Source organism: Ictidomys tridecemlineatus, chromosome 6 (assembly GCF_052094955.1).
Source record: "Ictidomys tridecemlineatus isolate mIctTri1 chromosome 6, mIctTri1.hap1, whole genome shotgun sequence".
In the NCBI taxonomy this organism is placed as follows: domain Eukaryota; kingdom Metazoa; phylum Chordata; class Mammalia; order Rodentia; family Sciuridae; genus Ictidomys; species Ictidomys tridecemlineatus.
Window position 1 is genome coordinate 156,420,241 of NC_135482.1, and position 26,678 is coordinate 156,446,918.

Consider the following 26,678-nt stretch of genomic DNA (forward strand, 5'->3'; position numbering starts at 1 on the left):
TACCTGTAGGAATAAACATTACTACACTGAGGAGCCAGTGTGATGCTGCTTCTCAGACTATTTCTGGTCACCACTTAGAAACCCGTGATTTAAAGATTATGGTTAGCTCTGGACAGCAGAAATCATTGGCTAAACCCTCATCTTCTTTAGTAAATGTTCTGGGACAGAAAGAACCACCTTCTGTGAAAACTTCAGTCACAACATCAATTTCAGAGCCTTGGATCCAAAGAAGTTTCTATAGGTCATCTAATGCTTCAGACAAAGGTAGTGATACCCAGAAAACGTTTTTTTCTTCTTCTTCTCCTGCCTATTCATCTGAATCGGAATGCTCAAGTCCAAGTCCTGTTATTTTCTTGGATGAAGAGGGATATCAAAAAAGTTTAAAAGCAAAACTTGAGCTGCCTAAAATTCCTGTGATGAAAGATGATGTGGAGGATTCAGACTCAGAAGTAAGTGAATTTTTTGATAGTTTTGATCAGTTTGATGAACTAGAACAAACTTCAGAGACTTCTTGTGTATTTATAAAAGATCCTGTCATAGGGAAGTCATCTCAGAAGAAAGGACATAAACATGAAAAGTCTTGTATGAATCCTCAGAAATTCAAGTTTGATTGTCCAGCTCTTCCAGCTAACGTTAGAAAACCAACTCCTCGTAAACCAGAATCTCCATATGGTAACCTGTGTGATACTCCAGATTCTCCTCGCCCTGTCAAGGCATCAGGGGAAGATAGTGGTTTGTTTAGCCCTATTCGATCCTCTGCTTTTAGTCCTCTTGGAAGCTGTACTCCTGCTGAATGTTTTTGTCTAACAGATATTGGTGAAGATAGGATTCATGAAAATCATGATTCTATTTATTACACCTATGAAGATTATGCAGATAACATTTCATGTGAAGTACTAGGCTCAGTTCTTCATGCCCAACATTCTGATTCAATGTCAAACGTTAATAGTACTGAAAGGGGAGAAAGTAAAACTGTGCCTTTTAAGCATGGAAGCCTTGATCATGAAGGTAAACCTAAAAATAAATCTTCAATGATTAAAGATAGCATTCAGAAATTTGCATCAGATCTTGTGGAAAAAAGTTTTGGCGGTGCATTTAAAGACTTACAGAAAGGAGTCTCTTCATGTACCAATGTCTTGTGCCATTTAGCCATCAAATTGACATCATCTGTTTTTCTGATGGCATTTAATGAACTAAGAAGGCAGCGTGCATTTTCGCTGAAAGAACGTGCCATTAGTGGCCTGGCCAGTTTTTTGGTGAATGAAGCCTTATCAAATGCCTTAAAAGATTTACAGTATGTAAAGAAGCAGATATTTACAAACACAGTTGCTAGGTTTGCTGCCGATCTTGCTGAAGAGCTTGTTTTTGAAGGCATCATGGAAGTGTGTCAGTTTTCATATTCTCCGACACCTACATCTCCACAGTGTCAGTCATTTGACTTTGAAAACAAAATAGTGAAGTCATATGCAAAAGACTTGTCTGAGTCTGTAATACAGGAAGCATTCATTGAGCTATCACAAGTTGATGTGCCTTTCACAACAAAGGCAGCAGTTAGTTTATCTACAGATAACATCAAGTATGTGAGTGCAGAAAGCGTAGTACCATCAACACAGACCTTCACATTTTCCCCATCTTTTAACAATCAAGCAATTATGGTGACAAAACCAGTGCAGGAATATAAAAAGGAGTATACAGTGCAGCAGGCCTTGTTTTGTACTTCAGGAATTGTCACTTCCATACCAGTACCCTTGGCAGGAAGTGCCCTTCTCCCATATCATATATCCTCTACTTTATATCAGGCAAAATCTCAACTGTCATCTGGTGAAAGTAATTTAAATGGTGATTCTATGCAAGCACATTTTGCTACAAAAAACAAAGAAGAAGTAGCTTGCCTCAGAAATATTTGTTTACCTTCAGAACACAATCTGGGTGACCAGAATGATTGTAAACCAACTCATGATGATGCTGAAATGCAAAATTCCTCAAAATTAACAACTGATCCTGTGATTATTAGCAACTTCTCTGCAGCAATGGTGCATACAATAGTAAATGAAACTTTAGAGTCAATGACATCATTTGATGTTTCAAAAGCAATTGATGAACACACGGATTATTTAACTGAAACAATGAAGGGAAAAATCTCTCCTTTTTCCCACTGTGATCAAGTAACCCAACAGAGTGAAGTTAACCATAAGGATGTGTTTGCCGAACAGTTGTCTAAATCTATTATTAAATATTCCATAGATAAAAGCAAATCAGTGATCCCAAATGTAGATAAAAATGTAGTACATAAGGAAGGCTTGATTGTTCCAGAAGAAGAATCAAAGTTAACCTTAGAAAAGTTCTCCAAATGTCTTGAGGCTCAAGATCACTTATCTCACTGTTCAGTTTCAGTTGGAAAGGATTGTGTTCCAGAATATAAAGATTCTGTGGCTCATGGATTTTCTTCAGTAGCTCTAACACCTTGTACAATAATGGCAAGTCAGAAACCTGATATGAAGGAACCTGCCAGGGATAAACCAGTAAAAAAGCATAATTCGAATAATACAGCACTTGCAGCCTTTTCTTTTGGACAGGAAAGCCCTTTTCACAACTCACAAAGTTTCTCTTCTACAGTCCTTACCTGTGCAGATGGTTTGCATGTTGAAGATAAACAGAAAATCAGAGACAGAAATGTAACACCTGATACTCCTCCATCAACTCCTCTGGTACCATCTCAGGCTAGTTCTGAGTGGGATATCAAGAAGTTAACCAAAAAGCTCAAGGGGGAATTAGCCAAAGAATTTGCACCGGCTACACCACCTTCTACACCTCACAACTCATCTGTTTGTAGTTTGTCTGAAAGTGAACAAAATACTATAGAAAAAGAAGAGTTCATGTTGAAACTCATGCGATCTCTTTCAGAAGAAGTTGAAAGTAGTGAAGGTGAAGAGCATCCAGAAATGGATGTGAAGTCAGAGCACTCAGGGAAGAAAGTCCAGTTTGCAGAAGCATTAGCTACTCACATCATTTCTCTTGCAACTGAAATGGCAGCCTCTCATTTGGATCATAAAATAACTCAAGAACCTGAGGGTCAAAGTCCTTGCTTAAATTTACAGAGTCAACAAATTGTATCACCTACTCTTTTAAGTCATTCAGATGCAGATTTACAGACCTGCAATTTTGCAGGTGATATGGCAGCAGAGGTCATTGCAGAAGCTGAGAAAATAGCAAAAGTTAGAAGTTGTGTATTTTTCAGGCAGAAGAAGAATAGTTGTCATATTGATGGAGACCAAGATTATAAATTGGAAGAGAAGTTGGAAACTGAGGTTTTAGCACACCCAAGAGAAGCAGATTCATTTATTCTTTCATTACCACCAACTTCTTGTATGCCAGGTCTGACATATAAGTATCCAAGCTGTGAAAGTGTGACAGATGAATATGCAGGTCATGTTATCCAAATACTGAAACAGGAAGGTGGGAATGGCGAGTTAATAATGGATCAGTATGCCAACAGGCTTGCTTATCGATCTGTTAAGTCAGGATTACATGAAGCAGCCAAGACAGCTAAAATGAAGTACAACTCAAAAATGCTCCCTCTGCAAAGCTCACAGTGGAAAACCAGCAACGAACTGTTAATATTCTCAAATAAGGAGTACCATGAAGAAGTAGATAAAAAACTACAAAGAAAAAAAAATGGAGGTCACCTTTGTAAACATCAAAGTTGTGAAAGGACCCAGGATACATGTAGAAATGAGCACTCTGAACTCTGTAGTTTTTCGGCCTCTCTTGCTCACAGCATAACAAGAGATGTTAAAAAAGAGCTGATAGCACCTACAATTGACATGCCAAAATCCTTAACAGATTCTTGTCTTTTTGAAAAATCTGGACGTATTGAAGATACTGAATATCTTACTGAACCAGAGTTTCCTAAGTCTCTTCAGCCTTCCTCACAAAATCATGGATTTTACCATAGTACAGATAGCTTAAGTGGACATGGATGTGGAGAGAATATTGTTCAAGCTATAGAACAGTATGCTAAAAAGGTAGTAGATGATACTTTAGAGCTAAGTCTAGGATCCACAGTTTTCCAAGTGTCTGAGACCGCAAGGTCAGCAGATAGGATCACTTATGCAGAAAAGTTGTCACCCCTTATAAATCAAGCTTGCAGATATTGTGACCTTAAAGAACTCCATGATTGTACTGGAAATTCATCTCAGCAGTTTTCCAAACAGGGTTCATATGCTACAAATAAGCCAGTTTCAAATACAAAATTTAGCAACATTTATCGAAAATCTAGAATTTTTCATCTTGATGTCCCCCAAATTCATGTTAATCTTGATAAAAAGACAGTGCTTGCTGAGAAGATAGTTGCTGAAGCTATTGAAAAAGCAGAGAGAGAGCTGAGCAATACCAGTTTGGCAGCTGATAGTGGCATTGGACAAGATGGCATTAGCTTTGCTGAAAGTCTTACCACAGAAATAATGACGTCAGCCATGACAAATGTTGGACATGCCGTCAGCAGGTAAGTCCTTTCTTAAGATGAAATGAAAAATTAAATTTGATCATGTATGCTTTGATCCTGTTCATGAAAGTATGATTATTTTAATCCTAAAATAGCAAAAATTTTTCCCATTGCATTTGAGTGTGGTTTTGTATCCTACATACTCCTACATACGACTTTCATGTATTTTGTTTCTTGATCCCTTTTGAGGAAAGGTATTGTCCATTTACAGGGCTGGAAGATGAGGGTTAGAGAAGATAATCACCTTGTCCAAGTTCATGGATCTATGAAGTAGGTAAAGTTGAGTCAAAGAAATAGCTGGAGAATTTTATAAATATAGACTATTGTCATATTAATTTACTGCTCTTAGATTTTTGTGTAGTATTTTCTTTTTCTTGTTTACAAAGGTAAATTTTCTTATGAAGAACGTGGTTTAATCAAACTGTTTTGAGGAATAAAACAATATTCTCTAAATACTTCCACCAGAGATACTGTCCCTCTTGATCAGTTCACAACCTTCAGGGTTCTGATGATCCTACTGTGTCCTTTCCTTTAGTAGCTGTCTCTTTTGCTCTGTGATTCTAACAGATTGAACATTTTCACTTTTAGCCTTCTTCCTTAGAAAATGTAAGGACTAACTTATGGTGTTAGTTTGCAGGACTATTATTTGCAAGCCCCAATGCAAAGAGAAAATGAATTGAGGTAGAACTTAGTTGAGTCACATGGTATACCAGATTTTTTGAATAATTTTTGTCAAACTCATGACCAAGACTGCCTATTTCTTTGGCTGTTCTTAAATAGAGATGCTGTTTGGCCAGGACTCTTAAATCCAGTTGTCCCGTGGCATCCTCTTGGGAGGAAAGATGCTATAAGTTTCTGGGGAATAAGGCTAGGTCTCTGTTTGCCTTAATTAGGCAGACTCCTAGATCAGAGATTGGTAGACTACAATCTGTGGCTGTCTTATGGCCTACTGCTAAGTTTTATTTGGACCACAAGCTAAGAATAGTTTTTACATTTTAAAAAATGGTTTGACAAAAATCAAAAGAATATTTTGTGACATGAAATTTGAATTTCAGTCTTCATTAATAGAGTTTATTGGCATATCTCCATACTCATTAATTTATATATTTTTGGTGACTACCTTTTTGCTAAAATGGAAGTTGAATAGTTGCACCAGAGACCATATGGGCAACAACACCTAAGTATTTACCATTTGACCCTTCAAAGCAAAAGTTTGTGAACCTCTATCATCGACCCACATTTTCTTTATTCATGACAACCTGTTAGATGATAAATACATAATATGTGGTTAATTAATATTAAAAATAAGTGATAGTGAGCTAGGCTTTTTTTTTTTTTCAACAATTGATTCAGCTTTCCTCTTTCCCCAAACAAGTAGCCTCAGATCATTTTAAAATCCTCTATCCCTCTTACTAACCCTTCCCACCCACCATCCCAGTCTCATGGGAGGAATTCTGTAGATCAGTGTTTCTAAGACATTATTCTCAGGACCTAGCCAATACCTCCAGTGTATGTGTGTATATATATTTAAAAATAATTTTTTTTGGTTGTAGTTGGACACAGTACCTTTATTTTATTTATTTATTTTTATGTGGTGTTGAGGATTGAACCCAGTGCCTTGCACATGCTAGGTGAGCACTCTACCACTGAGCCACAATGCCAGCCCAGGTACCTCTAGTATATTTACTTTACCTTCTTAGGACTTCAATAGACAGGCCTCTGAAGTTCTTATTGTAAGTCAACTTTTTATCCAGGATGGTATTTACAAAGAATATTATTTTGTGGTTCTTTTCTGTTTCTTTTAATAACTGTGCTAGAGTTCTGTAAGTGCTTACTATTAAAAATTGACTCTGGTGTATTCAGTTTACATTTCACATCTACTTCTGAAGTTGCCTTTCAAGCTTGAAGTGGGATTTTTTTCAGATGTCAAGATATTATTTGGGTTATTTCACTAATGTTCCTTTTAAATATATATATAGTAGTATATCACAAAGCTTTAATGTTCACATGGGTAACATGTAAATGTCAAATGGGAAACTAAATGATAGTACATTTTTGTAAGAACAAAACATCTAGATTATATTCTGAGCTATTATTTCTGGGCCAAAATCTCCTAACAGTCATTAAAAACTCCTTTTTGGACCTCAGCCTGGGGGTCATTTCCATAAAAGTGTAGTGTATACCAGGAAAAATATCAGAAAGAACAAAATACAGCTCTATTATTATTCATAACTATAATGTATTGAATTTGGAATGCCCAATATAAATCAAGTAGGTATATCTTAAATGCAAAAGAAGAATTTTTCCTATAAAAGGAAAGCACTTCAGGGCCTATTATATGCACTGGGGATATAGAAGAGAGTAAAACACAAAATTAGATTCTCTTAAAGTTTACTATAGTGGAATGAGGTAGACCCTAGATAAGTAAAATGTTGTATGTCCCATACTGACCAGTGCTTCAGAGGAAAAATAAAGCAAGGTAAAGAGTTAGAAGAGTTTCAGTGGTGGCAGTGGGCAGTGACAGTTGCGGTTGGCTTGAATAAATAGGTAGCAGGCCAAGAAATAACTGGCAAAGTAACATTTAAGCTAAAAGCCAAAGGTGAGGACAGCCTAAGTCATATGGGAATCAGAAGTGTGTTCCTGTCAAAGGGGTGGGATTGTACATGTTCAGAAACAACAGGCTTATGCTGAAGTAGAGTAAACCAGGGATATGATATGGAAGGTGATAAGGTGGACATGAGAAAAGACTAGCTAGTATTCTATAAAGGACTTTTGCTTTCAGTCTGGTGAAAAGCCATTGAATATTTTTTGATGAGAAGACTGACATTTTTTTCTTTATGTTTAGACAGCACTTTAAACTACCATAATGCAAATAATACATAGAAGGGGCAATTACAATAGTTGAGCAATGAATGAACTTTTTTTGTGTGTAATGATGTAATAAAAATACAAATGTCTGCTTATTGGGGGGGAAAAACACAAGCATGAAAAGAGTTAATGATCCATGCTCAAAATTTCAAGGCTAGTTTGAATGTGGGCTTGATTGACACTACTAGAATTCCTTGAGTTACTTATTTTGTTTTTAAAGCCAGAAAGAGGCTACTTTAGTACAGCTTAAATACTGTTTTTCAAAGTAGATGATCAACTTGGGAACTTATACTCCTCGTGGTATCCCAGTTGAAAAATAGAAATTGCTTTAAACAGAATTTATATAAATGATGGACTAGGAATGGATTCATACTGAATTATTGGGTATCTCAATTATGTTTGAAGTTAATATGCTATCCTACAAAGTCTCATTATTAGCACACTGGTCTGACTCTAAATATCATCTCTTGTTTTTGTCATCTCAATTATCAGTTTAATAATCTAAGAGTTGATCTGTGATGCTTTTAGTGTGATATTATTATTATTGTTGTTTTCTTTTCTTAGTTCAAAAGAAATAGAGGACTTTCAATCAATTGAGTCATTTGGTAGCCAGCAAATGAATCTCAGTATTGGTGATGATAGCACTGGTAGCTGGTCCAATTTAAGTTTTGAGGATGAACACCAGGATGAAAGCAGCAGTTTTCATCATCTGAGTGAAAGGTAACTAAAATTTTGTGTACATTGTGTAAAATTTTGTGTTATGAAAGCTGTAAATTTACACTAAGTATTATTTAAAAACTCTAAATTTGGAAATACACTATTTCTTTCAAAATGTGTTTTATTATTTACAACATGTTTATAAAGGTTTCTGATACTTCTTAAATACAGTACTTAGCTGAGCTATTGTTCTTTGGATGTGTCAATAATTTCAATAGTTAATTTGAATATAGATATTTGATTTTCTTGCCTTTTAAACTTTTCCTAAACTTTTCAGTAATATATTTTCTTTTTCACTTTAAAAAGGATAGGGTTTTTGTTTCCCCCCCATTAGAGGTTAGGAAAAGGGACAGTTATCTGTAAAAGGCATCAATATGGCTGTAATTTTGTTTATATTAGTTAATATATTTTTGCAGGGAATGGTAAGCTGTTATTGCTGTTAGGAATAAAGTCACAAAGGATATGCATACTTGAAAGACTGAAAATACATAAACCCATTATAAAAATGTTTTTTATATCTTGACATTTGCTTCATATATAACTTTTCTTAGTTAACATTGTTCTTAATAGTCTTTGAAAGATTTTATTAATTATGGTAATTGTTTCTTATATTCTTACCTCTATCTAAAAGTATCCCGACCTATAAATTCCCATAAAATTTCTATCCACATTAGCTGATAATTAGCAATAATAAATATTGTGCAATGCTGAATCTGGGAAGTGGGAGGAGTTTTCAACATTCTTACACTATGTGGGAAGGACCCTGAAAGGCTTCTTTGGAATTGACTTACTAGGAAGGTGGAAGGAAGAACCAGAGAAGGGATCAGGTAGCATAAGAACAGTCAATGGCCTTTCACCTGTTAAGACACTGTATTTTGTTAGCTACTTGCATTAGCCACTATTAAAATTTTTTAAAAGTATATAATTTGTCATAGTTTCTTAAAAGAAATAATTATATTTCTTAAAATCCAGATCCAAAAAGATAGTCTTTAAAACTGGCAGAAGCAGATGGAGCAATGTTATAAATCATAGTTTGCCCTTTTCCAAAACTTTATCTAGAATAGAATATTAACATTTAATTTTTTTCTCTTGTCTTTGAGAAACACAAGCTTCTAGGATTCCCATGTGGGTTGACATGGTTGCTTAGGAAATTCTGGTGTTAAAATAGGAGAGCTATTATGAATTGTGCTACTGTAAACACTGATGTGGCTGTGTCACTATATTATGCTGATTTTAAACCCTTTGAATATATACGGAGGAGTAGGATAGCTGGATCAAATGATGGTTTTATTTCTAGTATTTTGAGGAATCTTCATGCTGCTTTCCAGAGTGTGTGTACCAATTTTCAGTCCCACCAGCAATGCATGAGTTTACGCTTTTCTCCACATCCTTGCCAACATTTATTGTTACTTTTATTCTTAGTAGTTGCCATTTTGACTGGAGTGAGATGAAGTCTCAGTGTAGTTTTAATTAGCATTTTTCTTAATTGCTAGAGATGTTAAACATTTTTTCATATATTTGTTGACCATTTGTATTTCTTTTGAGAAATATCTGTTTAGTTCCTTAGCCCATTTATTGATTGGGTTATTTGTTTTTTGGTATTAAGTTTTTTGAGTTCTTTATATTCTGGATATTAATGCGTTATCTGAGGAGCAAAGATTTTCTCCCATTTTGTAGGCTCTCTCTTCACACACTTGATTGTTTTCCTTTGCTGTGAAGAAGCTCTTTAATTTGATGCCATCCCACTTATTGATTTTACTTCTTACACTTTAAGAGTCTTGTTAAGGAAGTCACTTCCTGAGCTGATATGTTGGAATATTGGACCTACATTTTCCTGTAGTAAGTGTGGGGTTTCATTGGAATTCCTAGGTCTTTGATCCACATAGAGTTGAGTTTTGTGCAGGGTGAGAGATAGGGGTTAAATTTCATTCTACATATGGATTTCCAGTTTTCCCAGTACCATTTGCTAAAAAGGCTATCTCTTTTCTAACATACATTTTTTGCACCTTTGTCTAGTATGAGATACCTTTATTTATGTGAGTTTGTCTCTGTATCTTCTTTTCTATTCCATTGATCTTCATGCTTGTTTTTGTGCCAGTACTGTGTTGTTTTTGTTCCTATACCTCTGTAGTATCATTTGACGTCCCATAATATAATGTCTCCTGCTTCACTATTCTTGCTAAGGATTGCTTTGGCTATTCTGGATCTCTTATAATTTTCCAAATGAATTTCAAGCGTTTTCTATTTCTGTGAAGAATGTTATTGGAATTTTGATGGGAATTACATTGAATCTGTGTAGTGCTTTTGGTAGTATGGCAGTTTTGACAATATTACTTTGGCCTATCCAAGAACATGGGAATTCTTTCCATCTTCTAAGGTCTTTTTCAATTTTTTTTAAGAGTTCTGTAGTTTTCATTGGAGAGGTTCTTCGCCTATTTTGTTAGATCAATTCCCAAGGGGTTTTTCCTTTTTTTTGAGGCTATTGTGAATAGGATAGTTTTCCTAATTTTTTAAAGCAGATTCATCATTGGAGTAGGCACATGATTGATTTTTGTGTGTTAATTTTGAATCCTGCTACTTTGTTGAATTCATTTATGAGCTCTAGAACTCTTCTGGTGGAGAAGTTTGGGTCTTCTAAATATAGGATCATATCATTGGTAGATAGATAATTTTAGAAGCAGAGTTAGCTAAGTTATGGAGACAACTTAGGGGCCCTTCAACAGATGAATGGATAAAGAAAATGTGTTATATATACACAATACACAATGGAGTATTACTTGGCCATAAAGAAGAATGATTTTATGGCATTTGCTGGTAAATGGATGAAACTGGGGAGTATCCTGCTAAGTGAAATAAGATAGTCTCTCAAAGTCAAAGATAGGTTGTTTTCCACTATATGTGGAAGTTAATCCACAAAGGTCAGGGGGATTAAAAAAAAATCAGTGGAGTAGACAAAGAGGAATGGGGGGAAGGGAGGAAGGCGAAGAGATGGAATAAGGAGAGATAGTTAAATGTATATGACCTAACATTCTTATGTACATATATGAATATTCCACAGTGAATCTCACTAGCATGTACATAAACAAAACACTAATTAAAAACAAAACAACTATAAGTAAATAACAGAAAGAACTGTAGAGTAAAGGTAAGGGAACAGGGGATGGGAGGAAGGAAGGGGAAGTACTAGGGACCGAATTAGAACAAATTATATTCCATGCTTTTATAATTATTTGATATTACATAATTATAATTCAAATGAGTTCTATTGTCATTGAACTACAAGAACCAATTTTAAAAACCTAAAAAAAAAAAAAAAATAGAACTATTGGTGGAGGCTAGTGGCCTTAAGAGGATTTATACCCAGTAGAACAACTCTGTGCAAAGAAGTTAACTATGTAATTTAATGAGGAGTATTCTACCAGTTTTATCCTTTTTTTTTTATCCTCTTTAGCATTAGTTCGTCAATCCTGTAGAATATTCATTTGTGGATGGCTCATAAACGAGGATGAAAAGATAATTCCACTAATGAAATTAAGACTGAGTCAGGCTGATGTTAAAATAATTATACTTAACAAGAGAAAATACATTTAGGTTCCAAAATTAATTATTTGAACTCATATAGGGAGTAAGTCTGGCTTTATAGTATTTTGTCAAAAAAAGGGCTATGTTTCAATTGACCACATTATCAAAACTAATAACATTATTATTAAAACTAATAATGATTTTATTTGGTATTAAGATGTGGGCAGAAAGAAAAAGATTGTGGGGCTCATCCTGGGTTGGTGATGTGCTTGCTGGACATAATTTCCAGGGCCTCACCTTCAGAAATTGATTTATTAGGTCAGTAGAGAGTCCTGAAAATCTACTTGCTTGATAAGTCTCTTAGATGATTTCATTGGAATCTAAAGATAGATTGCTTTACATTTTGTATCTTTTGGTGACATTTGCTCTATGTGCTATTCCTTTATATACAGAGATCAAGATGGGAGATAAACACCTTGCACTTTCACTCTAGGTAGAAAATAAATGTCAACAAATTAAAAAAAAACAGTAATTTCAGGTTTGCATATGTGTTTAGGAGGATTGTATTATTATTTAGTAAGAGAACTGGTCTGTAATCTCAAATATTTCAAGTGGTTTGTGATTGTTACAAGTTATGTGTTATACTAGTTAAGAGATGGGGCTGAACTTGCAGAATTCTTGAAATATTTTGTATGAGATATGATGGAATTAATAGTAGTCTTCCTATGACTGAAAGCCACAATTAAGAGTTTTGTACTTGACTACCATTGGTTTGAGAGTGTAAATATGCCGGTTCTAGAAAAAGGAAATATGAAAAGGCAGAAAAGGAAATGATGGAAGTGATAAATTATTTCAAGAATGAAATAGTTTATTATGTGAAGATTTTTTTTTCCCCCAGTGTTGAGATGGAGGGTGATCATATCTTCCAGCTTACTCAGGCCAGTTCTGGTTTATTTCTCCTGTTTTGGTATAATTTTTAATGGTATCTTCTTACATTTTCAAGTACCCTAGTTAGATGAAAAATTATATTGTCATCGTAGTTAGAAGTAGTCTTTTATAAATAACTGATTTTAAGGCAGACCCATTTTGAGGAGCAAAAGGGTGGAGGAGATGAGGTGATAGAGATTTTGAAGTTTAAGTCTTTACATTATTTAGTTGTTACTTGTTTTCATGTTCATGTAATGCTTATGGTGGTAGATTTTTATTTTAATTAAATGGAGAGAGCATTATTGTTATTAGGCTATGAATAAGAATTTTAATTTAGTAACTTGTTTTTGTTTAATAATACTATTGATAGATGTAAGTACAATTTTTGAGATCATTAATTTTCTCTTTCTCTGGCACACAGCTGTTTGTCCATTCTATATTTCTATATTTTCTCATTTTTAGTTTGTCTGACAACAGACTGCATGGATAAGACTTTTGGTTGTTTTAATGGTTTTATAATAGAGCTATATTTGTTTGAACGTATGTTAAAATACTGCTCAGTTTTAACTTTTGTTCTGTAATATATTATGGTTTGTGACAATTTGATGCTATTAGTGTGAATATACATAGGTAAGTTATTTGAGATTGATTGGAAACTGTTAGAACTTTAAGTAATCATCCTTTTTTGGTAACCTTGTCAATATTTACTGATGCACATGTAATGATTTAATGTGAATTTCTTTAGAAGCAAAATTTCATTTTTGTATTAATATTTATTTTTATAATTGCCTAGCCTAATATCAGGAGACATAGCCACTTATCACTGCAAACTAATATGCTTACTAATTATTTTAATAATTAGGAATGATTAGAATTTTTTAAAAATTGCATGCTGAGGGTTTTAATCTGAAAAGTTGAATTTAATTTTGTTTCTGAACATTGTTGCTTTTTTTAAAAAAAAATTGCTTTGCTGCAGTTATAGAATATAGTTGCTTTCTTCTTCTTTTGGTTAGGTAGTGTAAGAATTTATCTGAATGTGGTATCAGTGACTGGTGAATCAGACAAGTGTGATTAAGCCTTGATTATTCTAGCTTTATTCTGAAGAAAATGTATGTTATTTGCCACCTACTGAATTACACATAATGTAAAAAATAAAGGTAATTGACATAATAAGAATATTTTAAAACTAGAAAACAACATCTGTTTGAGACTATGTTTTGGTTTATTCATTCTGTCTCCTCCATATTCTTCACCCAAACCTGTAGTAAGCCAGTAGTTTAACTCTATTTAAAAAATTGAAAGAATCTTAATCTTGTTTGTTTTCTTTTTAAACTATGCAAACTGAAAAGTATTACCTTTTTACAAATTATATCCTAAGATTAGCCATAAAAATTAATTTCATCATCCATTTACTTCCTGTCTTGAAAATCATTCTATTGTCTTTGTTTGCAAAATAATTGTAAGCTTAGAATAATTTACATGATGTATGGAGGAAAAAGAAAAAAACTTTTGAGTCTCTGATCCTGTCAGGTACTCTTTAGAGTAGCAGTGATGACCTCTTGTCCGCTTGGTGGATGGATGCTACTCTATTGTGGCAGCTTCAGGACATGCACAATTGTCAAGGACAGAAGCTGTTCCAAGAAAAGCCCAGGTGGTCTTAACTATTCACTACTAGTTCAGCTCTGTTCTTTTCTTCCTCCGGCAGTAATGGTAACAGCAGTAGCTGGAGCAGTCTTGGTTTAGAAGGAGATTTGTATGAGGACAATTTATCCTTTCCAACATCAGACAGGTTGGTCCAGTCTAGAAACTTAAAAACTGATGAGTCTTTCACCACTAATGCATGATGTCATATTCTTAAAGAGAATGTGGGTTACAGTACCAGTATTTATCAACCTGCTTTTCTCCTGTATTTTGACATGATTCTGCTTGATAAATTTACATCTAATGAAACAATTCAACTATGCTAAGACATGACTGACATCTAATTGCAAAATGTGTGACTGTATGCATGTGTTTCTCTGCTTGCAATTTTTCATTCTACCAATTATTATTTCATTAAAAAGAGCTTGCTTCCTACAGGATTTCTGTTGGCTTTTCTTTTTTCTTTTTTTTTTTGTATGTAGTTTTATTTTATACATAATGAAAGCATAGAAAAATGTTTTTATTGTGTTAAAAATATATGTAAGTGGCACCAATAGAAGTGCTAATTTTTTATTATTTATGAATTCCATAATATTCAAATGCCATATTATCTAAAATCAAATTAGAATAGTTTAGCTTTAAATTATTTTAAATTCGATTTTATTAAGAAATTACTTGGCTCTAAACATAATGGTAAGTTAGGACTTCTTGGTTATTGATAACTTTAGGCATCATTTGCAGTTCAAATTTTAACATGAAATGATGTGAGAAGCAATGCTTCCTTTTTTTGTCATTTCTCCCCTTTCCAAATTGTCATATGTCCTATTGTAACATTCATTTCTTACATTTCCAAGAAGTAGTTTATTAATTATTAATTAAGCCCCCCCCCCTTTTTTTTAAATGCTGCTATTTTCTTCAAAAAGTGATGGAGAAGATGAGAAAGATGAAGATCATGAGGACAATGTAGAAGGTAACTGACAGTTTGTTTTTTCAAAGAGTTTGCTTGTTTTTTGTATAAGATTTCCTGGAGGAGTCTTTTACAGTTTGTATTTGTGCATCTTCATCAGATACTTTGTCTGGATTTAGGTTTTTTTTTTTTGTTTTTTTGTTTTTTGTTTTTTGTTGCTGGGGATTGAACCTGTGAGGCAAGCACTCTACCTACTGAGTTATGTCCCCAGCCCGTGGTATAGGTCCTTTTGAGCAGTTTGTATTGTTTGGTTGCCACTAGTAAAGTACTCATTGGTATAAAGACTAGACTATTTTTAAAGAATTTTTCAATTATTTGAGAAGAAGTATATGATAATCTCCACATTGTTGTCATTTTCAAAATATAAAGATCTAAAATCCTTACTCATGTTATAATTTGGTATAATTATGGCATATTACTCTCATAGTATTTTCCTTCCAAACTGGTAATTTTTAGAACTAATGTTTCATGCCAGACTGGCATGAATAAGTAAAAGTGAAAAGATACTTCTAAGTGCCTCTGTAATTATTTATTCCTTAATTCCAGTTCTATACTCATGCATATGTATATGAGAGGAATATATTAAAGCCTTCCTTAATGAATATAGTTCCACATATCTCAATACTAGATGTCACTGGCTTTTAATCCTTAATTCATATATTAGAATGCCTTCTGAATCTAGAAAATTTTCACATTGAAATGGATTTTATGTTGTATTCAGATAATTGTTTAATTTTCCCCCCAAATCTTATTTTTCCTGAAAAATGAAAATACTAATAACATCTTCTATAGAGTATCACATATAAATAAAATATATTTATGCTGTTTTGAACCAGTGGATTTTTGTTTTTAGAAGTAGGCAAACTGAGAAAATGCTGAAAAGAATTTCTTGAAATGTACTTTATAAAACTGTTGAGTTTCCAATCAGTTTTATCTTCAAGTGTCTTTATTTGGGAAAGTTACATCCCATTTTTTAACCTAAAATCATCATATTTAAGATTATTATTAATTTTATTGTCTTTTGTGTATTAGACATTCTTCCTATAGGAAGTCTAGAAATTTTTTCTCATCAAATATAAAGTCAGCATAGAACAGTATTTTTAGAATTAGCAATAGGCTAGGTAATGCTTGCTTTATTTTTGCTTACTAAAAATGTATTGGGTTTGTCTATACAAGTTGTGTACTTTTTCCCAAGTAACACCTGTGAGCAGAATTTTTCCAAAGGCTATATATACATGGTATAAATGCATGTGGTAAGTATTTCTCCATGAACTAGTATTGCATAATTAACTTTACTGAAGAATTATTAGGCAGAAAGAGATAGAAGTTTATATAAATATGAATTTCATTTTAAACATTTTCTTTTGACACCACCCAGGCTGTTCAGGATTTCTTTTGTGAGTAGGTAGAAATAAGAAGGTTAATTATATGCAAGTTAGTCATTACTCAGCTTTTAAGATTATCATAGGTATTTCTCATTACATAGAAAGTTATAGCTAACTTTTTCAAATTTGTTAAAGGACATATTTCTCTGGATTTACAGAAAGATTAAAAATTTTGGAAATCCTAAAGCAAGAAACCTTTTTTATATAGTTGCATGGTATCATCAGCTCCTTTCCTTTTCACTAGTGGTAAGTGGCCACTCTAAAGAAAGAGCCATTGAGGTTTCCTGTCAGGTCAGGCAACCCTGAACTGGGAAACACTAATAGTACAGAGAATTTGGTGATCTAGCTTCCAACTCCTGACCTTTGCAGGATTTACAAATTGACTCAGAGACCATGTCTTGTACTGTGTACAACTACTTTTGAATAAGAATTATTAAAGAGAAGGGAGGGAAGAGATAATAAATTTATTTATAGAGAATAATACGAACCAAAGTTTTAAAATTAAAAATTAGAGGCCAGCATCAATCCTAAAAATGATTTAGTAGTGATCTAGAATGGCTTGCAGACTGTAACAGAAAACCAGGAATATCCACCAACAGCCTTTCCATTATTGGTAACATATTAACACAAAATCTACCAGTGTGCCCCAGGAGCTCACCTCTTGTGGAGTCAGGAGTCCAGGTCTCAGCAGTCCCTATTTAATCATCCTTAAGCAGGAGTGATAAATACATGATCTTGGTGCACAAGTCATTATTTTTGTAGTCAGTAAGGAAACATCCTTCTTTGTGTTAAAAACCTAATTGTCATTAAACAAGAAAATAAACTTGAGAGCAGCACCTTTTTTATATTAGGCTGTACCAGAAATTTAATGGTCTGGCTTTTGGGATTTAAGTGGTTACATATGACATCTCCCACCCACTTCACAAACACTATTTTGCCTAAAGAATGAAGTGATTGAGTGTGGAGCCACATTGCCAGTGTTCATATCCTGGCTTAGTCATTCATTTTACATTGTAATAGTCTGGGTCTCTTTTGGCCTGAAAACTTACTTTTACCTGTAAAATAAAGGTGATGATACTTCATAGGGTGTTTGTGAGGATTAAAGGAGTTTATATATAAAAAAATTTAGAATAGTACTTAGGATATATGTTATACCACGGTTTGCTGCTTTTCTTTCAGATTGTTTCTGTTTCATGTTTATTTTGATTGTAATGATAGCTTTATTTTCTCTCCTTTTACCTGTGAGTCATAATTTGACATAAATTATGACATATATAGTATTTGAATTCAGTACCTTACAATAGTATTTCACATTTGTTTTGTCACTAAAAGATCAAAGTTATTCCTTTGTTTTAGCATCATTTTTCCCTTTCAGAGAAATATTTTGTTGATAGTATGGTACAGTTAAGAAAATCATTCATTGAAATATATTTGTATATACTTGGAAACCAAAGTATTATGAGTTGAATTGATGAATTTCACTTCATATTGTTTAAATTTATTAGGTTTGGAGCAAGATGGAAAGATTCTGCTAATTACAAACATTGACATGGAACCGTGCACAGTGGACCCTCAGTTGAGGATTATTCTTCAGTGGCTTGTTGCTTCTGAGGCTGAAGTTGCGGAGCTTTATTATCATGATTCTTCAAAGAAGGAGTTTGTATTAGTAAGTACTTACCTTATGAAGTGGTTGTGAGGATACATTTGATAGTATATAATGTTCTTGTCATCTTGTTAATGTAGTAAGATGCCTGTTGGCAAAGTGATTATATGCTTAGGCTGTGGAGTCGGCAGTTTGGGTTCAGGTGTCAGTTCTGCTACTTTCCAGCAATATAACCGTTTTCTTGTTTACTTAGTTGCACTATGGAAATTTAAGTATGGAATCTACCTTACAGGGTTTGCAAAATTTTAATATAATAACTGTAAAAATCAAAATGCTTAGCTTCATGCTGGTCATGCTCTAAGTTCTCCAACTAACATGCCATTAATAGGCATTTTATGGGTTCCTATGAAAGATTGAGTTATTCTTTATATTTATTTGATTTATAATTATTTTTAATAATAAGATTTTTTCTCTGATAATCTAGTTTCCCGAGTATTCATTTTCAAAAGCCAATAAAGTTTAAACAAGATATTTTTATTGAGTGTTTAGTATGTGCTAAGCACTTGTTCATCAAGATTTTCAGTTTACAGTCTTAAGGACTTTTTTCCCTCCATAATTGTCTTTATTGAAAACTTTGGTTTAATTTTATAGGGTGTTAAATTGTCTAGTGAATAACCAAGTTAGGTGGATCAATAATAACAAAAACGGAATACTCCAGTTACTCTTATTTTCTGATTCAGAATTTAGGAAGATATTGTTGAGAAAGAAGTATTTGAGAAGACATTATATACGTACTTTTTTTATGTGTGTATTTTGTCATTATTTTTACTTACATTAGACTTTTTCAGTGTAGGTTTCTGTTTGGAGCAGAAAGAGAAAATAGGATAGAAAGGAGTGCTCAGGAGATGAATTATCAAGGGAAAAGTATGGGTAGGAGAATTGTTAGAACTGAGCAGGTAGGCATACATTTTTTTAAGAAGCTGAAGCAGTTAAGAGGCAAGTACAGAATATCTTTGATGATAATGAGGATAATAGAAATACTTTATTTTGTGTCTTTATGCATGATATACTAGTAATTCTGATATTTACACTGTTAAGTAGAACAAACATTATTACCATAAGCATAAATAGAAAATGAGAGATAATCATATAGAAACAAAAAATATAACTCTACTTACATAAGTGAAAAAAATAAAATAGATCAATATTAAAAACTTTTTTGTGCTTAAAAGGACACTTATCAACAAAGTGAAAGACAACTCAGAATGGAAAAAAATTTGCAAATTGTATGTCTGATAACAGTCTTTACCTACATATATACAGAATTTTTATAACTTATTAAAAAAGGCAGATAATCCAATTAAAAAATGGGTATAGAGAATCTGAATTACAGTGGCCAAGTATGTGAAAAGATGGTCAGCTTCATTAGCTGTTAGGTAAATAAACACAGATCAAAACCACTGTAAGCTTCCCACCCTGTAGGAGGAATATAATCAGAAAGGTAATAACAAAAATTGGCAAGGATGCAGAGAAATTAGATCCTTCATATATTGATGTGAGAATCTAAAATGATGTAATTGCTTTGGAAAACATCCTGACAGTTCCTCAGAAAATTGAATACAGTTATTATCATGTTACCCAGCAATTTCTACTACTAGGTGTATGTGCAAGAAAAATGAAAACATATATCCACACAAAAACTTGTGCACAAATGTCCTTAGCAACATAGGTAAAAGGTAGGCATGTCCTAAGTATCCATCAACTGTTGAATTGATAAGTGTGGTATATTCACGCATTGGAGCATTATTTGTCAATAAAAAGTAATGCAATAGTGAAACATGCTGCACAGTGGTAGAACCTTAAAATAATTATGCTAAGTGAAAGAAGGTGATCACAAAAGACCACACATAATTTATGATTCTGTTTATATGAAATACCCAAATTAGATTAAATCTGCAGAGGCCAAAAATAGATTAGTGGTTGCCTTGGATAGAGGGGGTTGGGAAGAAATGGGGAGTAAATTCTGATAGGTAGGACTTTTCATTTGATATGATGAGGAAAAATGTTCTAATATTGATTGTGTTGATAGTTGCATTCCTCTTTTTGACTATACTAAACACAATTGTATGTGAATTCTGTCTCAATAAAGCTGTTTTTTAAAAAAGAATAAATATGGGACTGGGTTTGTGGTTCAGTGTCAGAACGGTTGCCTAGCATGTGTTAGGCACTAAGTTTGAGTCTCAATATCACATATAGATAAATAAATTTAAAAAAGGTCCACCAACAACTTAAAAATAAAAAAGGATAAGCATATTTACTTACAGAAAATTAAAGTAGCTTTTCAAAATTTAAATTACTGATCTTTGAAAACTTAAGAACTTATAGAGTAAATAGACAAAAAAGTAAATGAAGTCATGTTCTGATTAGCCTCAGTAGAGTTTGTTTAAAACTGTATTTATTTATTTTTGTGTTGAGACATTAACATTTCTTAACTTAGAAATCCTTGTTTCCGTTGAGGCTGGAGTGTGTCTTCCAGAATTAAACCACACTATATGTTGTGGAAGGAAAATCCACATCCTTTTATTAAGTTTGACATTGTCTTTATTATTTTATGTTCCTAATTAAGGTTGTGGCAGATGTATTTAGTTAGGTGAAGAATTTCCTGTAGAGAGTAAGCCTCTACACTCCCACACAGACTGTCCCTGGGGTGAGGTTTGTGGAGTTGTGTCTCCAAGCAGTCCCAAAGTCTCATTCTGTGGAAGAGATGTATTTATAAAGTGCAGGAAGGGGTAATGTTTAATTTGGGTAAAGGGGTGGTGCTTTAGAGGATAAGATCTTAGTATAACTGGGAAACAATATTTAGTTGGAAGCAGTAGAATTCTGTTTTATCTAATGATAAAATAAAAACTTTGTTATAAAATTATTTTCTCCTAACTTTTGACATATCTGTCTCTCTTAGCTTTCAAAACGATTACAAGAAAAAGGATGGAAAGTGGGAGACGTCCTGCAGGCTGTGTTTAAATACTACGAAGTGGTGGAAAAGGCTTCCACTGAGGAGAGATGCAAGTCTCTGTTTGATTGGCTCTTGGAAAATGCATAGAACAAATCCCCAAACAGTATATTTTATTATTTGTTTTGGGAGGGGAAGAAACAGATAAACATACTTAGGATAAAATTTGAGTAGTTAATATTAACGTTTTAAGTAAATTGGGAGGAAAGTAAATATAGCTTTTAAGTGCTTTCTGTCCTCACAGTGTATATAGTTCATACTTTTGTAATCTCTGTCAAAATATTATCTTCACCTATTCTGTATGGTTGTGTAGTGTGTTAGGACCCTAAGAACATTATGTGGAGGAAGGTCAACTGGGAGGTTTTCGGGGCATTGTCTAACACAGTGCTGCTTGAAACTGCACTGAGGTGGCTGATGGGAGTTTCCATGATAAAGAGTTTTGCTCTTTTACATACAAATGGTATCTGACTAATGACTATCTGACATCAAAAGTAAAATTGAGCCTTTTTTGATTTCAGTAGATTCATAGACTTTGGTCCTGCTTTTTTAAAAATCAGTTTTATTAACATAGATTAGCTATTAGAAGTTTCTTGATTTCCCCAAATTTTAATTTCTTAGTAAAAAACTTTATAGTGTTTTAGGTTTTTGTAAACATCAAAAACTATGGTTTTCCCAGCCTTCCATCAAAGGACATTATCTGCCAGTGCTGCTGATTGTCCTGGCATGAAAGTGAGTATCTGTGTGTGTGTTTAAAGGAGAACTTGAATCTTGCCAATGTTTTTTTTTTTTTTTCCTTCTTCTTTTTTATTTTTTATTTTTTTTCTTAGTTAGAAACCCACTATTTAACATTAAAAAGGTGCTTCAAAATAAAATGCTTATGAAGATTGTGCAGTAAAAATTTTTGTCTTTTATTCTATAATTGAGGTTAAGGTTGCAAAACATTCAAATTTTTAAAATTAATGTTAAATATGGAAATACATTCAGAGGAGCCTAATAATGGTTTTCATTGTTGAATTTTTAAAAAAACTCCCTCCTTTTTCAGGAATTTTTTTTTCCTAGAAAAATGGGGATTTTCCATTTTCCAATGAAATATGTCTACTGTTTTGTAAAGTTTTGACATGATTTTTCTGGGCTCTCCATTTCCTAATACTTTGTCTTCAAAAACTGCAAGTTGACATGAATAAGAGGACTGAGATTATGTCTTGGTTTTGTATGTGTGTGTTAGTATGTGTAAGTTTTGGGTTCTTCTACTAGTGGATTTTGTAATTGAGGGTGAGTCACTTTCTGTGGGGGCTTTAATTTTGTTCCATTGCATTTTCTTTTGTCCTGAGCACTGACAGTTCTGGAAGCTGTAGAAAACATAGCATCTGCCAGGGAGTAGGAAATCAGGGCACTTACATTAATTCAAATTAAAAATTATGGTAGAGAAATGTGTTTTATAATGAAAGACTCAAATTTGCTTTTTAAGAAAAATGCCAAAAGCTATTTAAATATTTTGAGGTTGTATTGTAAGCTTTGGTTTTTCTCAGTTTAAAATAACAGACACAGGGGAGGCTTTAAGCATAATTTTCCTAAAGGTTTTTCAAATATTTTTAAAGGTGAAAAAGCAGTAGATGTATAACCAGAATTGTTTCTGTCTGAGACAGCACTGGATTGGGTTTTAAATGTTAGGACCAGGAATGTTTGCTTTTGTTAACTATAAGGTAGATTAGTTGATTATCAAGTTTAGATTGCAGTTTTACAAGTAACTTTCAAATTGATTTAGTAATTTGGATGTATGTATGGGTTTGATTAACAGCAAAACTGAGTTCTGAATTTCTTTTAAAATAACATGATAATATAGTGTAGTTTTATAAAACTCTGTTTGAAAATGCTTATTTCTGTTAATAGAATAATCACTTTGAAGTAAGGTTTCTTCATATTCTTCTTCTTCTTCTTTTTTTTTTTTTTTTGCTGGAGCTGTGCTGGGTTCAGAGTTCCCCTATTTAACCATTACCTGATGACAGGCCAATCATTAGGTAATAATAGTGGAACTCCATACTTAAATCAATTCAGTGCAGGGGGTTAGAGAAAATATTAACTATTGATAGGTGTGAAAAGAGGTGTGGATTCAGCATACTTATATAGAGAGAAAATGTTTCAGAATAGAGCAGTATCTCTTAATTAAGTACAGTCTAAACTTTCTTTAAAAGCACTTTGTAACTTTCCAGAGACACTCTAGATCTGTTTGGTTGCTCAGTCTTCAGAACAGCTATGTGAGGATAGCTCTGTCTTATTTTATTACAAATTGGTTTTGACAAATTTATATGGTAACATTGTAATATTGCCATTCTGTTCATTTTGGTCCTAATGAAATATGTCTTTAGAACTGTTAAAATTGTGTTGTGCAATGAATTGAATTCTTTTGCTTATCCATTTTAAAATTGTCCTGCCAACTGTGGAAAGAAAGTGAATGACACCTTTGACAAGGAGTTTTCAGAATATTATTTCAGATCTTTATTATTTCAAAATATTATTTTGCTTGGCAAAATATGCTTTAGGATGCACTAAAATTTTGTTAGCAATAGCTTAAAAAAAAAAAGAATACAAGTCTTTCATGTAGTTCTTTCCCTAAGCCAAGTTTAAATTACATTTACATTTTTGGTATTAGTAATGTTGATACTGAAAATATTTCCTGATTTATTCAAAGGATGATTCATTTATAAATTACATATGAAGATAACTATCTATTGGATGGTTTGATATGATTTAATGGTGTTATAAAACATTTGAGAGTGTTCACTCAGTGATGATATGTGATATCTTTATACTTTGAAACATGTTCTACTTACCTTTCTAGATATTTGATGTAAATTAAACTCAATTCATAATACATTTATTCTGCTTACATATGGGTTTTATGTTGCTGTTAGGAGAATTTAATTCCCTATTAAGTGCACCATGTATAAAGTGAAAGATAGTTTACCCATTTGACATTAGGTGACTTTGATGTTAGGGCATATTTCTTAAATGCCAAGTTTAATCTTCATTCATCATCAGAGTCCAGATTCAAATGTCTGCTTAATTATTTAGATAATATTATTATTCCACTTAATATCATCAGTTTCCCAGCAGTATATCACTTTACATTTTATGTTTTTCAAAAAAACTTTACACAGAATTTTTTTTAAATGTGATGCATCCATACTCAGGGTAGGGAAAATGCTTTCCTTTAAAAACCCTGTCTACCTGTCATCAGCACAAGAGAATTAGAGCAACAGGAGAAATTAGAAAAATTGTACTGCAGAGTGAAATCTATTTTTTCTCATTTTCAGCAAAATCCCTGTGAGCATTTACTCATTTACTGTATTCCTGCTGTGAAGATGCAGATGCAGTGTTAGTCACTCTTGTCACTTTATTTATTTATTTGTTTACCATCCATGTACATTCCTTTCATATGAATAGAGTTGTGATTCTAGAAGTTCTCATTTTGTTTCTGTTGTAATGTTAAATACTATTTAATGCCCAGTTTTAATATTGCTGAATTTGCTAACTTTGGTTAACTGTGCAGTGTTAAAATAATCCACATTCTTGTTTAATTACTAGATATATAGCAAAAACAGCCTTGAATAATTATAGCTGTTTATTTGGCTGTGCTCAGTTACTACATTATAATCTTGTACTGTTTAATTGTAACTTTTTTCCCTCTTCAGTAATTTAATGTTTGCTTATCAAAATATGAGCTTTAAGATGCACTAAAATTTTGTTAGCAGTAGCTAAAAAAATGTTCCAGAAATTACTTTTGTAATAATTTGCAATTATTTGTTCTTTTATCTTACAGTTGTTTAAGCCTGTGATTTTTTTTCCTCTCCCAACTAAGAATTCAATAAATTTAAGAAATGTCTAAACTTGGTTTTCATCCTGTAATATCTTGTTAATATTCTCTACTGGCAAGAGCAAAGGCATATAAGACTTCCAAGATAGAAGACATAAAAGGATCTAAAGGTTCATATCATGTTTTTTGAGAACAAGAGAAATTAGGAATATTTTTGATTGGACACTGAATTCTACCTACTAATATTTGCCTCTAAGTGTTGATGTATGTAACTCCAAAGCCTGGCTGCCCTGTTTTGGATTTAACACAAAGTAGAGTGTTATGATTGTCTTGGACATGAGCATAGTTATGAAATTCTTCTGGCCTGGTTTGAGCACTCCTTCTTAGTGTGTAGAGATACCCTGTTGCATAAGTCACATGAGAAACTCAAAAGTTAGTTCCTGTTTTTTTACCATTGGGATTTAACTTGGTTTAAGTTTTTTTTGTTTTCCTTTTCTTTTTCTTCCTTTTAAATGGACTGTTTTTTTCAGAGCAATTTTATATCCACAGAAAAATTGAGCAAAAAATAGTTTTCCTTTGCCTTCATCTCATACCTCTAGCCTCCTTCACTACCAACACCCCACAATAGTTTGGGACATTTATTACAATCTGTGAGCTTGTGTTAACACACCATTATCATCCAGAGCCTGTGGTTTAGTATGAATTCAGTCTTAATATTGCACATTCTGTGGTTATAGATAAGTGTATAATGGCCATTGTAGGAACATACAAGTATGGCTTGTCACTTTATTTTACTGTCCTAAGTATTTTAAACCCAGGGAATAGTTGTTACATTTTCATAACTATTTCAGAATTCTAGGAAATAATGCCAAACAATGAGAAGGCATTGTGTAAGTATGTCGCTTTCTCAAAGAAAACAATGAACAAATACAAAAAAATAAGAAAGAGATTCCATTTATTAGAATTCCAAAAAGGAAAAATGGCTCAAAAGAATGGGAAATGTGGCTAAAGTTTATTTAACAAAGTGATCATTTATGATTTGTTTCGTGTGTATGAGTGTGTGTGGTACTGGGGATTAACCCAGGGGCTTGTTATCTGTGAGCTACATTGCCAGCCTTTTTTATTTTGCTTTTGAGACAGGTCTCACTAAATAGCCTAGACTGGCCTGGAACTTGGCATCATCCTGCCTCTGCCTCTGGAATTACCGAGGAACTATAGGTCTGTGCCATTATGCCTGGCTTCATTTGTAATTTGTGTCTTAGCTAAGATAGAGAGAAGAGGGAGTGTCAGGGCTTGAAATTTTTTTTTAGATTTTTAAGTGAAGCTGTCTTGTATCTAGAGATGAATACTGCATACTATTTTATGTTGTGTAGATATTGTATACTCAGAAAAGGGTAAGAGGAAAAATCTTATGTTTTTTGCAATGTTATTTATATAGCAGGAACAATAAAGAGTATCTTACATTTTTTTCTTATAATTTTTTTTATTTTTTATTTTTAATTGTAGTTGGACACAATACCTTTATTTATTTTTATTTGGTGTTGAGGGTCGAATCCAGGGCCTCGAACGTTTTAGGTGAGCGCTCTATGGCTAAGCTACAACCTCAGCCCCATCTGTCTTGTAATTTTGTAATCACTCTGGTCTTATTTAACTTTTGTTCTCTGAATCAAGGAAGATAATATTTAGACTGGAATGAATAAAAATAAATATTGCAAGAGGG

The 26,678-nt window shown here is 33.1% G+C and overlaps 1 protein-coding gene across 4 annotated transcripts in view; it reads left to right on the plus strand.

The window, feature by feature from the left end:
- The window catches only part of Akap11 (A-kinase anchoring protein 11), a 47,342-nt gene extending 22,311 nt beyond the window's left edge, over positions 1 to 25,031 (plus strand). For 2 of the 4 annotated variants that reach the window (XM_040281467.2, XM_005339673.5), the window contains 6 exons: positions 10 to 4,504; positions 7,937 to 8,092; positions 14,244 to 14,327; positions 15,103 to 15,149; positions 18,037 to 18,197; positions 21,094 to 25,031. In XM_040281467.2, the coding sequence (XP_040137401.2) occupies positions 10 to 4,504; positions 7,937 to 8,092; positions 14,244 to 14,327; positions 15,103 to 15,149; positions 18,037 to 18,197; positions 21,094 to 21,234 (5,084 nt within the window). In that variant the 3' untranslated portion in view covers positions 21,235 to 25,031. Of the gene's footprint in view, positions 1 to 9; positions 4,505 to 4,715; positions 4,744 to 7,936; positions 8,093 to 14,243; positions 14,328 to 15,102; positions 15,150 to 18,036; positions 18,198 to 21,093 lie in introns of those variants that run through there. The other 2 variants (XM_040281475.2, XM_078015872.1) reach the window with 2 other exon arrangements.
- The last annotated feature ends 1,647 nt before the right edge of the window (positions 25,032 to 26,678 follow it).